Below are 16,668 nucleotides of genomic sequence, written 5' to 3' on the forward strand. Positions count from 1 at the left end.
ACAAAACCATTTCGGAGGCGCGCAGTCACAGGCGAACTGTCACCCCGTGAAGGACCACCGAGGGAGCTAAGGCGACCGAGTTGCCGTCCTGAACGGCCGTTTGAGTTATGTACCGATAGGCACAGAATCGTAATTTTTTTTGTGGGGACTGCTCTGCTTCCGGGTTTTTCCGGGTTGCGACTGGTTACGCCCACCGTGGGACTCGCCGTACATATGCACGCAATTCGGGAGTTCCGAGGCGGCTATCCACGGAATGAAGTGCACTCGTTCCGTGCAATGTTACGGTAATCTCTGGAGATCAGGCTGGTCTGTCTGTCTGTCTCTCTCTCTAGAGTCTAGATACACAAACAGACAGACAGACAGACAGACAGACAGGTATCAATGGCGCTAACTAACATCCTATTGAAGCTGTGTTTGGCCCAATTATTTGCAACATCCTCACGGGGGCCACCAAAGTGGGCCCCAGCCCACAGGTTGGGCATCACCACCGCTCTATAAATAGAGCCGCGGCGGAAAAAGCATTTTCACATCGTATAGGAAGATGGGTTCCTTATCTCTCTCTCTCTCTCTCTCCGCTCGTGAGAACAAAGTTTCGAGTCCTCGCACAGATAGGAAGACGAGACCCGCTGAAACATACAGTAACACACACACACACATGCACACGTGCACACGCACAGCACATGTGTGCGTACTGTATGCAGAGGCGAGAGAGGTCAGCGCGAAGAGCTCCTGCAGTTAGTCTCTCATTTCCCCCGGGGCACTGCCTCTCACTTGGTATTCATGACCACCGTGAGGACGGCTTGACAGCATTCTGTACAGTGCTGTGCATGTTCCCACACACACACACACACACACGTTTGTATGACTATACTTGTGAGGACCAACATTTTTTAGGACGGTATTGAAAATAAAAACTCAACCCCAAACGACCTAACCTTTAATTCAGTGGTTCTCAAACCTTTTCATGTCAAGGACCCCCAAAATTGACGCTTATTAGCCCGCGGACCCCCATTTCAAAAGATTTGCCAGGAACCCCCATAAGAGAAGATTTGTCACTGCTAGCTACCAGTGATTCTCAACCATTTTGATTTCAAGAGGACCCCCTGTTTGACATGCATTAGGGCTACGGACCCCCATTTAATGGTATTTCTATCTCTATTGTAAAATCAATGTTAATGTAACTCTGAGAGTGTACTAATGGAACCAAATGGACCCGTTAGGGTCCATTTGTTACAGACCCATAAGTGTCCATTTGGTTCCTAACTATCCTTCATTTAGCTGGGGACCCCCTGGAACCCCCTCAAGGACCCCTGGGGGTCCCCGGACCCCACTTTGAGAACCAATGCTTTAATTGACTACTCTTAATCGTAACCCTTACCTGAGTCGTTTTCCTAATTGAGAGGACCAGGAACATTTTCCTCACAAAGTCTATTTCTACCATTCTACTATATTTTTGGGGACATTTGGCCCTCACAAGTATAGTAATTCAAATACACACACACACACACACACACACACACACACACACACACACACACACACACACACGCACACACACACACACACACACACACACACACATACATGTATACACACACATGCACACAAATGGAAAGGATGATGGCTTTGCTAGAATCCGCTATCTGTATTCTTTCTCCATTTCCGCTCTCATCCAGTTGTCATCCATCTAGAGATACTTGTTAGACAAATCCTCTCGTCTATTTTCCACAACTCTCTCTTATCCTTCTCTCTCTCTCTCTCTCTCTCTCTCTCTCTCTCTCTCTCTCTCTCTCTCTCTCTCTCTCTCTCTCTCTCTCTCTCCCTCTCATCTCAACTGCTCACCTCTCCAAGACCCGCAAGGCTTGCTGCTCGGCTAAAGCTGTGATAACGCGAATTATATAACACACACACACACACACACACACACACACACACACACACACACACGCACGTACACACACTCACACACACACACACTTGTTTAATACCCGACAAAGGGCCATGTTTGACACTTTATAATGATTTATGCATTTATGCTTCTGCTGAATAATACATAGTTATTTGTTATTTTTCCCCTCCTTCCACTGCGAGGGAAGATGGGAAGAAAAGAGAGGAAAAAAGAGGGAGGCGGGCGTTGAAAATAGAAGTCTAACTAAGGTCCCGCCAGACAATGGTTTTCCCGTTTTTGTCTGCATGTGTGTGTGAGGCAACAATGGCGGCAGCTATCTGGGACCACTTTTCTAAAGAACGCTGGTTCACATTTTGCCAAACGATGTGCTTCACCTTTTGTGTGTGTGTGTGTGTGTGTGTGTGTGTGTGTGTGTGTGTGTGTGTGTGTGTGTGTGTGTGTGTGTGCGTGTGCGTGCGTGCGCATGTGTGCAGCAGATACAACAAATTAACAAATTCAACCCCTATTGATACCCAATATTGGTCTCTTTGTGCTCCTCCGTCCATTTGAGTTGTAGCGTCACAAACACAGCACTCCGCTCTCACTCCACATGTAATAACACAATAGATGCTGTATGCTTTCTCCACTCGGTTGTCCTCTCAGCGCTCCTCGCTCAAACACCATTCACATCATAATGGCTCTTTCTACAGCCCACGACCACTATTATGTGTTATTCGTGTGCCATCGTAGGGCAGCATCGTGCCAAAAAAATAGCCGATCTACAGGCTCACAGATTTGTGAGCTGGTAGATTGGCTATTTGCATGAGAAAATATAAATCAGGCTTCATAGTTTTCCCTTTTCATTTGATTTAGCTTTTATTAAAAAAAAATCTCTTTGGTTGTATTAATGACTCCGGCAATCTACTTTCTATTCTTACCAGCCGTTGTTATAATACGATGATGCAATGTCACGTGTTATTTTGTTATTTTGTATTATTAGTTTGTTGTTTTGTTATTCCCAGAAACGTAGTGTATAAATGCACGTGTGAAAGGGGATTGAGAGACTGTCCATCTTTTGCCTAATATTAGCAGCCCTGATACCGAAGCGAAACGCAAACACTGAAATAGCCACTTAATGGGTCAGATGGATGTCTGCACTTAAGCTAAAGGACCCCACTTCATCATCAGATCCACAACGCAAGTCCTCAGTGGAGTACGTACATAAATTAACTCGCGCAAAGATACACATTCGTCTAAAAACTCACACACATTCACATGCTGTTGGTCGAGGAGTTGTTGAGCAGTCGGGACGTACTGTACATTAGAGGCAAAGGGAGGCAGAGACGCTATAAATATTATTTATACGTTACAAGTTTATTGCATGAGCTAATGGGAGAAGTACAGGAGACACACAGGATGGTGGTCATGTACTGTAGTTCTCTGACCAAGGCAGAGAAGACAAGCCCATATATTATTATGAGTAGATGCCCCGTCTGTTTACTGTGTCAGCGACAAAATGGACTTTAAACGTACAATTCAGGACTCATTTTAATGAGTACGATATATCTAGAAAATATGCAGGTGGTCTCCCTACTCTTTCATTGAGACATTTAGACACCGATGCCGGGTAGGATGTTCGACTGGTTGTCAATGTCAATGAAGTTATTTGAAGCAGATGGAGCACCGTATTGGGTACGCAACCATCTATTTATTGTAGTTCAGATATACCTAGTTTCAATTATCTCTTTGTTTGGACAGATTGTAGCCATAATGATATGTTTGTATAACCGGCTGATGCCATCATTGTCATATTTACGTACAAAGGGCTGCAAATATAGATTTATTTGGTTGCGATCATTCTATCGATTACTTTTTTTAATACATATTACAACAGTTTTTTAATTTCTTTTTGAAAATTGATGATTAAAATAAATATATATTTTTTAATAATCCATTACTTCACCCCTAGATTTACCACTACACCAGCTAATGAAGGAAGAGCCATTATGTGGAGAATGTGTGTTAAAAGGTTAGAAGAGGTTGCAATGTACGCAAAAGGTGACACTCGTATAAGATATGTATAGTCAGGTCACTGGAAGGATAAGTATTATTCAAGATATTATTCCACACTGTCTCTCACTGGGTAATGACACTAGCCACAAAGAGAAGGAGATAAAAACCAAGCTACTTTGATCCAGTATTTGCATAAAGTCATTTTTTTTTGTATCACTTCATTCTCTTTCCGCTAGTTTACCCACACTGTCTGTGTTTCCTCTTAATCCATTTAGACCGGGAACGCATTTTTAGATTTCTTTGGGCTATTCAAAAATAGTAGATCTACAAGCTCATAGCGCGGCACCGAGTGCCGCGCTATGAGCTTGTAGATCTACTATTTTTTGGAAAATAATCATGAAAACTTGTGCAAATCTTTGAATATATATATATTTTTGAAGCGAACATTTTTAACTCAAATCTTTGCTTCTTGGGATTCTACAAATGTCTTCTAAATCCTAACAGTTTTTTTGTTGTTGAAAAAACGTATGTTGCTATAATAATATCAGTGGTTCTCAAACTTTTTCCTGCCAAGGACCCCCAAAATTATATGTATTTGGCCGCGGACCCCCATCTCAAAATATTTTGTTCCTGGGACCCCCGGAAGCATAAGATTTGAGTTACAAAATGTTCGCTTTAAAAAATATATATATATACGTTCAAAGATTTGCACACATTTTCACGATTTTTCAAAAATAGCAGATCTACAAGAGCTTGTATATCTGCTATTTTTGAATAGCCAAAGAAATCAAAAAAATGACACACACATGCGTTCCCCGGTCTAAATGGGCTAATCCCTGTCTCACTCTTTCTCTCTCTCCTCTCTGGCTGTGCCTCAAACCTCAAACAGAAGGTAGCCGCGCCGGCTGCCTCCCCTGCCTGGTAAAGCCGGATTTATACTCCCTAGTATGACCGTATAGTAGTGATGGCCGACCAGAACCAAATCTACAAAGCGTCTGCAATGCGACAAGGTTAAGGTCGTGTCACTAGAGCAATGGTTCTCAAACTTTTTTAATTTTATTTCAAGGACCCCCCCCATAACTCTCAGAGTTACACCCCTCCAGGAACCCTGAGGGACCCCCACTTTGTGAAGTACTGCACTATAGAGGTTAAGTCATGTCACTAGAGGTTAAGTCATGTCACTAGAGGTTAAGTCGTGTCACTAGAGGTTAAGTCATGTTACATGACTCGTGTCACTAGAGGTTAAAGGTTTCATGACATCAAATGTATTTACTTTTGTATTTTTCAGGGGTTTATTTGAGGTTTTCTGACCTCAATTACACACAAAAAAACGAAACTTTGAACATTCAGTGGATTTTCTGTGGTCTGGGGTTTTCAGAAAAATTAGGCTCAGAAAAGTGCTGTGATTTGCTCGTGGACTCTGATGTCACAGTCCATTAATCCCGCCCCCCTCCCCTGACTTGGCTCAGCGTTTAGTGTAAGGTTATTGATATGCTAAGGGTTTGGTGTAGGGTGAAGGTTAGGCAAAGTTTTGGTGCAGCGTTATGGTTAGGATAAGGTCTTGGAAAACAAAAGGTAAAAACAAAAAGAAAGTGAAAATTAAGTTGTAAAAAAGAGAAAAGACAGGAACACAGCTGGATGTGGTGTTTATATAAAGAGGAGGAACGGACGGACGAGAGAGTCTGAAAGGACGGAGTCCGCCTGGACTCTTACAGGAGGCGCCAGCGGTCCCCTCGGCGTCCTCGAGGCACGCACACACGCCCACGGCGAGAAACAAATGATGTTTTGAAGGAGTTTTACCACCTGGGACGGTGTTAACAGTGTGACCCGTGGACTCAACGGAAGCTCCCTGCATCTCTTTACTCCCCTTGTCTCACTGCTGGCCAAAACAGCCTCTGAGCGAATTAAAGACCAAATGATGAGCAGCAGCTGTGTCTCTCCGAACCGATAATTTAGTCTGGAGTTATAGATTATGGATCAGGCCTCTGCCATCCAACAGAATAAGCAGATCGCTCCCGTGCTGTGACAGACCAGGGAATCCCCCAGCCAGCAGGGCTATTAAGAGCTCATTAGTTTTGCACGTTTTTTTTTCTTTTCTCCGTAGAATGAGGAGATGCATGTACTAGTCTAAGTGGTGCATGAGCCACAAGTCTCCTTTCATTAGCTGCTGATTAAGAAGCAGCCAATGGCTGCGGCGGGCCCAAATGGGCAGTGATGAGCGGCAAAGCCGTCCTCTAATCATATTTGGCCTTTTAGCCATCAGGGTCGGCTAATGACTACACCGTCCTGTGCCCTAGATCAATTATTTTTGCTGTTGCACATCAATGCGAGCTTGCACTTTGGATAAACGCAGAGTGAGTGAATTACCTGCACGAAAATATAATCATCATAATTCACACTCTCTTTCGCACACCCACACACACACACACACACACACACACACACACACACACACACACACACACACGCGCTGAAGTAACTGAAATTGTGCTGATTCCGTGTCACTCTATCACACACTGAACCCCACAGAGCCAGTTAATGCCCGTGTCCGCTCATCTCGGTACAGGAGGCTAGGGTGAACACGACAACAATCCAATATACCAGAAGCTTTTCTGGATAAGCCTCCCCTGCTGCAAGATAGAGGTAGAGAGAGCCATCACACACAGACAGAGAGAGAGAGGGAGAGAGGGTGCCTTTTGGTGGCCACATGCTAACTAAACCCCCAGGGCAACCTTTTACTCAAGGTTGTACTGTACCATGCTGTACCACGCCTATATACGTCGTTGTCAGTGGTGTAAAGTAACTAAGTACATTTACTCACGTACTGTACTTAAGTACAATTTTGACTTTACTTTACTTGAGTATTTCAAGTGTTCAGTACTTTTACTTCTACTCCACTACATCTCAGAGGCAAATATAGTACTTTTACTCCACTACAATTATTTGAAAACTTTAGTTACTAGTTACTTTGCAGATACAAATTATTATATTAATAAACATACATTAACCACTTTAGCCCTATTTTATACCTAGGCCATTTGAAAATAGCCGATCTACGAGCTTGTAGATCTGCTATTTTCAAACATTTTTAGTACATTTACTTTTGGTACTTTAAGTGCATTTTGATACCAATACTTTTGTACTTTCATTCAAGTACATTTTGAATTCCGGATTTGTATTTGTAACAGATTACTTCTACATTACAGTATTGATACTTTTACCTAAGTATAACACTTGAGTACTTTTTCCACCACAGGTCGTTGTACGATGCGTAGTGAAAATGGCTGATCTACAAGCTCACAATGGAGCTTGTACTTCTGGTATTTTTGCCATTTTTTAAAAAGATAATAGAATCTTTTTTCCCCCTCCTTACAAATTTGGAACATTTTGGACATTTCTTGAAAATGTCTCAAATCTTTTTACATTTTTTGGAAACATGTTGCCTAAAATGACACCAAAATAAGGATGTCAGGCTGAAGGTGGCTTAATCCTGTGTCGTCTTTTCTTCCTTTCCGCCTTTCCGGGGAAATGAATAGGCCCCCGCCTGGCGTCAGACATCCATCCGTTGTCCCCCGTGGTGCCTTAGAGGTCCTTTTCAAACACCAGATAGCACCGCCTTGACAGAAATGAATGACACTTACATGACAAAATGACTGCCGGCATGAAAGCCAGAGCATATCTGTGAAATGGTGTTAAGAGTTTTCTGCCACGTTAACACCCTGGGAAATAGTGACATTTATCTGTGTTTTTTTTGGTGTGTCTATTTTGGGTTGCAGGTTGTTTTGTATAAAAAAGAAGAAGAAAAGACAAATAAGAGAACAAAATAGATGTTTGGACATGATGAAGTTTTCAAAATGAAGCTGTTTGTCGTCAGTGTTGTTTCAAAAGCAACTTAACCTGCACTTTCACAGCTGTTAGCCACAGCGCTAACCTCGCATCCGCCTACCACACGATCTGCTATTTGCTCTCTGCCACCACTCATCTATACCGCAGACACACACACACACACACACACACACACACACACACACACACACACACACACACACACACACACACACACACACACACACACACACACACACACACACACACACACACACACCACACCCACACCCACACACTGCTGTGATCGTGGCCAGGAGACCTGAACGCTTTAAGGGCCTCCTTTGTGGCTGATTTTCCGTCCTCGAGGGCAAACACCAGAGCATGTAAAAGAAAGCGACAGCTGCAGTCAAACGGAGCTCTTTGAAGAACTAACATCAAACACACAAGAACCCTCTGCCAGCCACTGGACCCACAGTACAGAGAGTACACAGAACCCTGTCCCAGCCACTGGTCCTTCAGTATAGTCAGAGAGAGAGAGTAAACAGAACCCTGTCCCAGCCACTGTTCACAAACTGGTTGAGAGTGAGAGAGAGAGTGAGAGGGAGAGGGAGAGATTGATAGAGATTGTTTGTCGAGTTACGTGAGAACTGTTATCTGTTGGCCCTCTTCTCTTCCTTCTGTTTTCTTTCAGTTGACTCACCACCACACCTCTGTCACCTCTCTGTCCCTCTGTCCACACCTCACCTCTGTCCCTCTGTCACCCCCCCCACACCTCTGTGCACTGCTAACTCCTCCAAACCGCTCGTTTAATCTCCCACTTTCCGTATCTGTCAGCTGTACACGCCCCTCTCTCTCTCTCTGTCTCTCTGTCTCTCTGTCTCTCTCTCTCTCTCTCTCTCTCTCTCTCTCTCTCTCTCTCTCTCTCTCTCTCTCTCTCTCTCTCTCTCTCTCCCCATCCCCCACCCTGGTCTCTCATAACGTCCATCCTGGCTCTTGTTCCTCATCTTTTCCTCCCTTATCGTCTCTCTCACTCCCCCCGGCTCCTGCACGGCAAAACCCTGGAGGAGTGTTTACTTGAAATTGGAGAGTGTTAAAATGGACCCTCACGGGTTTCTCAGAGTGAAAGGGTACACTTCTCTGTGTGTGTGTGTGTGTGTGTGTGTGTGTGTGTGTGTGTGTGTACTTTCTGTCTCCCCTAGCAATAATAAGTAGTAGTGATTAGATCACACACATCGCCCATTGCATCAGTACATTTGATTAGCTACAAACCCCCTGCTCTGTCGTCTCTCATACACTGCGAGCACCGCAGGAGAAGAACAAACACGTTTATACTGTACTCGTACACACAGGTGTATACACACAGACACACAGACACACACACGCACGCGCACACACACACACACACGCACACGCACACGCACACGCACACGCACACATACACCACAACAGCTTAAATCAACTACATTCGCATAACATATGCGTGGAGTCGCACCTTCAATATCACACGCACACACGCACACAGAATTAAATACAAACATGCACGCGCACACGCACACACACACACACACACACACACAAACACACACACACACACACACACACACACACACACACACACACACACACACACACACACACACACACACGCACTGACGCACACACACACACAGAGGCACACCACACATCCACATGTGGCGTGCTGCTGCTTGGTGGTGGGGGGTGTCGAGACAGTCAGGTTGAGGCAGCGTGGTGCTGACAGCCCACCAGCACTAATGAAGCATTAACACGCTCCAGCGCTAAAAAACCACAGGATCACAGGCTGTGAGGGGGTGCAGCGGCTGCCGGCGGACCCCCAGCAGCAGCACCGCCCACCTGCTTGACTCCGCCCTCCGCTCCCCCCACCCCCCACCCGCCCCCGAGATGAGAGGGAGATCACTGTGTAATCCAAGAGTACGACATCCTCTTGTAGGAGCCATTAACCTGCCCTTTAACCACTTAAATCCCATGTACTCTCTGCAGCGGTGTAAAGTAACTCATTTACTCAAGTACTGTCTTTCAGTTAATATTGTACTTTTACTCCGCTACAATTATTTGAAAACTTTAGTTACTAGTTACTTTGCAGATAAATTATTATATTATAAAACATACATTAACCACTTTAGCCCTAGTTTACCTAGGCTATTTGAAAATAGCCGATCTGTTGTGAGCTTGTAGATCTGCTATTTTCAAACATTTTAGTACTTTCACTTTTGGTACTTTAAGTACATTTTGATACCAATACTTTTGTACTTTTACTCAAATAAACTTTCAATTCCGGACTTTTACTCGTAACAGAGTATACTTCTACATTGCAGTGTCGATACTTTTTTACTTAAGTAAAAACATTTGAGTACTTTTTTTCCACCACTGACTCTGTAGTTTTCGCTGAATGTCTTCGGCGAATACAGCCGATGTACAAGCTCACGACGCCCCCCCCCCCCCCCACCACCTCCCATAGGGATGCTATAAGGTTCAGAGGGTTCACAAGTCAGCTGGCTCCCCCAAGGCCCTCGATCGCCCCGGGGCTCACAAACCGAGAAGGCTCAGTCATGTCTGCATTGCTCTTTCTCTCTCTCTCTCTCTCTCTCTCCCCCCCTCCCCCTCCCCCCCCTCTCTCTCTCTCCCTCTATCTCTCTCTCTCCTATCGATGTCACTTTCTTTCTTTCTTTCTCATTATCCGGCCTGAGTCTCCTCCCCGCAGTATAAAGGAAGGATCCAACCTAATTGGTAGTGAGTAGCATTCTAATTTGGAGCTAGCCGCGGCTATCCAGACGACTTTCTCTACAGCTCCCTGCCTCTTTTTCTCCTTCTTCTTCTTCTTTTTTCGTCTTCTTTTTTTTTGCCTCCACCTATCAAATGATAATAATGAGACAATACAGGGGAGAACTCCCTGAAGTATATAGTACTATACTTATCCCATTAAGACCTGGGACGCATCTGTGTCACTTCTTGATTTGAGCTTGATTTTACACTTTGGCTATTCAAAAATAGCAGATATACAAGCTCATAGCGCGGCACCGAGTATGAGCTTGTAGATCTGCTATTTTAGAAAAATCGTGAAAATGTGTGCAAATCTTTGAATATATATATTCTTTTAAAGCAAACATTTTTTAACTCAAATCTTTGCTTCTGGGAGGGTCCCTGGAATAAAATGTTTTGAGATGGGGGTCGGCGGCCAAATACATATAATTTTCGGGGGTCCTTGACATGAAAAGGTTTGAGAACCACTGATTATAGCAACATCAGTTTTTTTTTTCTCCAAAAAACTGATTTAGAAGACATTTGTAGAATCCCCCCAGAGGCAAAGAAAGAAAAAGATACAAATATTCACTTTAAAAATATATATATATATTCAAAGATTTGCACACATTTTCACGATTTTTCAAAAATAGCAGATTTACAAGCTTGTAGATCTGCTATTTTTGAATAGCCCAAAGAAATCTAAAAATGACACACAGATGCGTTCCAGGTCTCAATGGGTTATACTGCAGTGAGGGTGTTTTTATACCCCCCCCCCCCCCCTCATCTTCTGGTATATGTGCTTCTTGTTATACCGGTCACATTCGCCCAGGCAATTTGCCTGCTTGTCTGAGTCTGAGAAGCACCGGCTTATCTGCTCTAGCGCCCTGTCCATGCGGCACTTCTCCAAAAATATTTTAAAAAAATAGCATTCAAATGAGCTGCCCCCTACCCCTCACCCCCCCCCCAAAAAACTCTCTCTCTCTCTCACCCTCTCTCTCTCTCTCTGACTGTCGTCTCTTGCCTCGTTTGCGGCAGAAGCCGGGCCGTGGCGGGAGCCCGGGCTTAACGAGCGTCATTTTCACGGCGAGCGTTGAAAGTCGGGCTGACAAGGCGTTTCTTCTCGTCAGGGACGGAGCCGTCGTCCACCACCCCGCGCTCCACGGATTCTTTCTCCACACTTCCTCCTCCGGCACAGTGGCAGGGCCGTAAAAAAAAACATTTGAAGGTTATTTGGAGGCTGTGTACGCTGCATAACAAACTCCACGCTGGTGCAGTGGTTGGTTGGTGGCGGGGCGTTTTTACCTCGCCTTCTGCCGTCTTTTCAACACCGTCTTACTTGTTTTCCTGCTGGCGGAGGGAGGGGACACGCTGGGGTTGTTAACGGGCAACAGGGTCACCCCGTGTTTTATTGTTGAGCTAATTAGCCGCCCTGGTGGCACGCTTTGTGCTGGTACACAGACAGGCAGGCTCTCAGTCAACAACAATGAGCTCTGTGTTTTCATGCTGGGTCTTTGGGCCTTTATAGGAGGTTATTGTTCGGGGGAGGCATGCCGTTGTCGCGTGTGGCTCAGGAGATTGTAGCGGCCGCCTGGGAGCCGCAGGTTCGATCCCTGGTTTTGTGTGGAAATGTTGTTGAGCAAGAAGACACTGAACCCCCTAAATGCCACCTGGGTGCCGCTAGGTGGCTGCACACCGCTCCTATAATGATGAATTACACTTAGTTGCGTGCCCGGTGTCGCCCGCCAAAAATAGCAGATCTATAAGCTCACAACGCGCCTGTTGCCACATGCTGCGTTATGAGCTTTTAGGTCTGCTATTTTCGGCACACACGACACTGGAGTGCAACTAAGTACACATTAGGCATAACAGTTAGGCTGGGTCAAATGCAGAGGACACGTTTCCCCCGCTGGGATCAATGGAAGTCTAAAAAAGGGAAATTGAATAGCTCTTAAAAATAGATTTTTTTATTGTAATACGGCACAAAAACTAAAACACACCAAAGATTAGTGAATATGAGGCCATTGCACCAAACTACAATGACTAAATGAGACAGAGAGAGAAAGAGAGAGAAAGAGGCTGACAGAGAGTGAAAGTGAGATAGAAGAAGCAGAGCGAAGACAAAGGGAAAAAGTGTCAGGAACAAGTGAAATGATAGGTTGTGCGTGTGTGCGTGTGCGTGTGTGCGTGTGCGTGTGCGTGTGCGTGTGTGTGTGTGTGCGTGTGTGCGTGCGTGCCTGCGTACGTGCGTAAGTGTCCTTTGATCACTTGACACAAGAAAATACTGGCAGCAGTACCATTCTCCCATATCCCTGATATGCCTGCACTCTCTCCTAGCTCTCATTAACAAGGCAGCAGCACGCTCCACGCGTCTTCACAAAGTGAAACATCATCCGTTTGAGGGAAAAGATGAAGTCCTTCTGAAATATAGCGAACGCGGGTGATACAAGACTGTGGGTCAAAACCCAAGTATTATGCCTGGACCACAATGGAAGCATTTTCAATGGATGATGTTTTTCGTCGCAGTGTTGCTATGTATACCTGTTTATGCGGGTACGTTTCTGTTATGCCAAATACATCAAATCAGAAGACCGTGTATGAATCACCGGAGGGCTTTTAAGTCTTGCCAACTGCACAGTAGAATTAATCAAAGGCAGTATACCTGGACCACCACCTAATGTGATAACCTGTGGAACATAATTGAACGGTCCCAGATACTGAAATACAAGACATCAGAGAATGATAAACTTCAAACATAATTTACCCTTGGTAAAGAAAAACACTGCTTGTAGTAATGATATTTGAGCACTAACTTTTTCATTTCATCAGACTGCATAGAATGCAGGTTTTTCTTCTTCTTTTTTTACCCATTGTCTGCACAAGCACCTGGTAGATCGTATTGTCTCTACTCTTAGTTTAGAAAATGTTTAATACCCTCCTGTCCAAACCATATTACTATATGGACTAACAAATAAGAAGAATGATTTGAATGCTTTTTGTGTTTTTGAGAAGATTTGATTCAAAATATTGCGGCCCCATTAAACCAAACATCTTTAGTCATGCACTGCTCAGCCTGAGACACAACATCAGTTAGTTAAATGAATATGAAATACACATTGTTCAACATTAGTATTTTCTCAACTATTTTCTTGTCAACACTATCAAATTCCATGTTCACTGTCATCAGTTGTCATCATTGTGATCGGCATTGAACAAAAGCTAACCATGGTTAACGTAAACAAAGCTGTGCACCGCAAGCAGTCAACCAACCTGCATGTTCACGAGCCACATCCCATATAGGCTCGTACTCCGCTTTACTACATCCCATAGCATGGAGGGATGTGCCATTGGCTAGTCTGTTGTTTGGCAAACAATGTTTTATCTCCATCTCTCGGTGACTAATTCAGAGCTCTGCAGCTGAATCTGTCGGCAACTCCGTTTACAACGTGTAGATGTGTTGTTAGTAGGAATGCAAACAAAGACGAACCACCGGAAGTGGGGGCTGAAGGAGAGTGAACATGCCGACATCCGGTCTTTACAAAGGGATGCGGGTGGTGCCCGCTTCTCTTTTTTTGCCGATGGGTTCACAGATTGCTCAGTGACTGTGACTGACTCTAACAGTGCGTCTGTAGGGCTGCTGTTCAACCAGTCAAAAACAAATAACAATGGCTACCGGCTCCCCCATGAAATTAAATTAATAGACAATTGCGTCTGACAAGAGAGGTTTTGGACATGGGTAAATATTTACTCCAGAAGTGACTGGTGCAGGAAATGAGAATGACACTGAAAATCGGTTCCTCTCTCCCGGGAGAGTGGCGTGCGTGGCTGCGACAGTGTATTTTGTATAGACGGCAGTCATAAATATGTATCGGGGGGGGGGGGGCGAGGGGGAAGGAATGACAGCGATCGTTATCTGACGGCCTGCCTTTTGTCAACCCGATGAAATGCAAGAATACCCTGCTGTCGGTCAGAGCAAAATCATAAGTTCCACCCACTCGTATCAGTGGAGATGTCGGTGGCTCGTGGCACGCTCCTGGCATGTTTAATTAATTAGGGAGGGACCTAAGTCCGCAGAGAGAGGGGAGAAAACTACCCTCTCTCCCTTATCCCCGTTCTCTCTCGCTCTCTCTTTCCCACCTCTCTCATTTGTCGAAAGGTAAATATTCAGAGGGTTCTGTTCGCCCGGTGGAGGAGGAGGAGAGAGAGAGCATGCTTGGCATAGCAATGCAGAATGCACCGCGAATGCAAAAAGCCCCCGATTGCAATCGGCATGGCGCCCGCAAATAAAAGAGGACATGTTTGTATAGGGAGACAGCTGCGACAGCGGCGTCCTTAGGGCCCATCGAGTAGTTCTTCAAACCCCCAAAATAATGCCATGTTTTTTGACAGCATGCTGGCAAGCGCTTTAACAAGGTGCCTCGTTCCGTGACTCGGGAGGTGACAGATGTACGTTGCGAGCTTAACGATCCTTAGCCTTGTTATGTGCGCTGGTAGACAAAGTACTCAACCCCAGTAGGCTACTTGAGTCAAAGTAATGCACAGTTATACTCCTCGTCAAATATTATTCGACTAAGTAAAAGTTGCTCCGTCAAATTTCTACTTGAATGAAAGTACTGGACTGCTTGCTTTTAAAACATCACACCCAGTGTGAAGTGAGTGGTGCCTTCACTCCTGTTTGTGTTTAATTAGTGTAACTGGTTGCATCTTTGTGTTGCAATCAGCTGCAGCTGTTGAGGCTCAAACATACGATGGACAGACAGACACACACACAAAGTCAGTCCTTGTGAGTGGTTGGCACCACTCAAAAAATATTGAAGTATTCAAAAGTACAAGTTTGTTGGTGTATTTTGTTTTTGATATCAGTGCATTGATGTATTGAAATTCAGACATTTTCCCCCAAAAACATTATATTACACCTTTGAAATAGGGCTTAAGTACTTTTTCCCTTACTAGAAATGTGGAGTCAAAAGTACAAGATTTGTCTTTGAAATGTAGTCGATTGAAAAAAATTAAAAAAGAGAGAAAAAAGTAAGTGTACTTACTGTAGTTACTGTCCACAACTTATGTGTTCCCTTCTTGCACCTAAATAAATTTTTGGAACCCATTAAGACCTTGGGAATTCATCTGTGTCATGTTTAGATTTCTGTGGCTATTCAAAAAATAGCAGATCTACAAGCTCATTGCGCGGCACTCTGTGCCGTGCTATGAGCTTGTAGATCTGCTATTTTTAGAAAAATCTTGGAAAATGTGTGCAAATCAACTCATGTTTTCCCCTTCTTGTCACCCATGCAGCCCTCAAGGACCCGTGCAGCAAGGTGACCTGCAGCTACGGCAGCACCTGCATCCAGTCGTCGGACGGCCTGGCGGCCAAGTGCATGTGTCCGCTGGGCTGCGAGGGCAAGCCGCTGCAGACGGTGTGCGGCAGCGACGGACACGACTACGCCAACGAGTGCGAGCTCCACCAGCACGCCTGCAACACCCAGAAGAACATACGAGTGCAGCACCATGGGCCCTGCGGTGAGTTGTGTCGCGTTGAATTGCGTTGCGATGCGTTGCGATGCGTTGTGTTGTGTTGTGTTGTGTTGTTTTGCGTTGCGTTGCAACTCTATCTTCACAATTCATGTTTTTCATAAATTAAAGGAGTAGTTCACCCAAAAAAAAATCATATTTTCTATCAATTACACACCCCATGAAGCCTTGAATTCTTTTTTGTTTTTGTCGCATTCCTAAGCCAATAATTTGATGACCGGCGGAAAGATGCTAATGTCTTTGGTAGGAGACACAAAGTAGACTATTGGCTTTGGAATGCGACAAAAACCAAAACAAATCCATGAATTTAAAGCTTCATGGGGTGTGTAATTAAGTCATTTTTTGGGTGAACTACTCCTTTAATGTCCTTTGTTGTATGACCGTGTTGCGCAGAAGTATAGCGAAAATAGCTGATCTACAGTCTCACAACGCATTACAATGGAATGCATTGTGACCTTGTAGATCTACAATGTTTTGAGCTATTTCTTAAAATTTTACAAACCCTTCGCCTATGCTCCAAATAAGGACACAAGGTTTAAGGTGGTTAAGAGTGTCTGTGGGTTTTATGAATATTTAACCAATGAAACTTAAAGTATTTAACAAGAGCTTGTGATTAAATAATAACTACATTG

General features: G+C 44.5%; 1 protein-coding gene across 1 annotated transcript in view; it reads left to right on the plus strand.

Annotated features, from left to right (window-relative positions):
* The window catches only part of LOC308097323 (agrin-like), a 419,134-nt gene that overhangs the window by 240,042 nt on the left and 162,424 nt on the right, over nucleotides 1-16,668 (plus strand). The window contains 1 exon segment of the mRNA XM_080445056.1: nucleotides 15,800-16,024. Coding sequence (XP_080301182.1) covers nucleotides 15,800-16,024 — 225 coding nt within the window.

This window comes from Gymnoscopelus braueri (genome assembly GCF_963280865.1).
Source record: "Gymnoscopelus braueri genome assembly, chromosome: 12".
NCBI lineage: Eukaryota > Metazoa > Chordata > Actinopteri > Myctophiformes > Myctophidae > Gymnoscopelus > Gymnoscopelus braueri.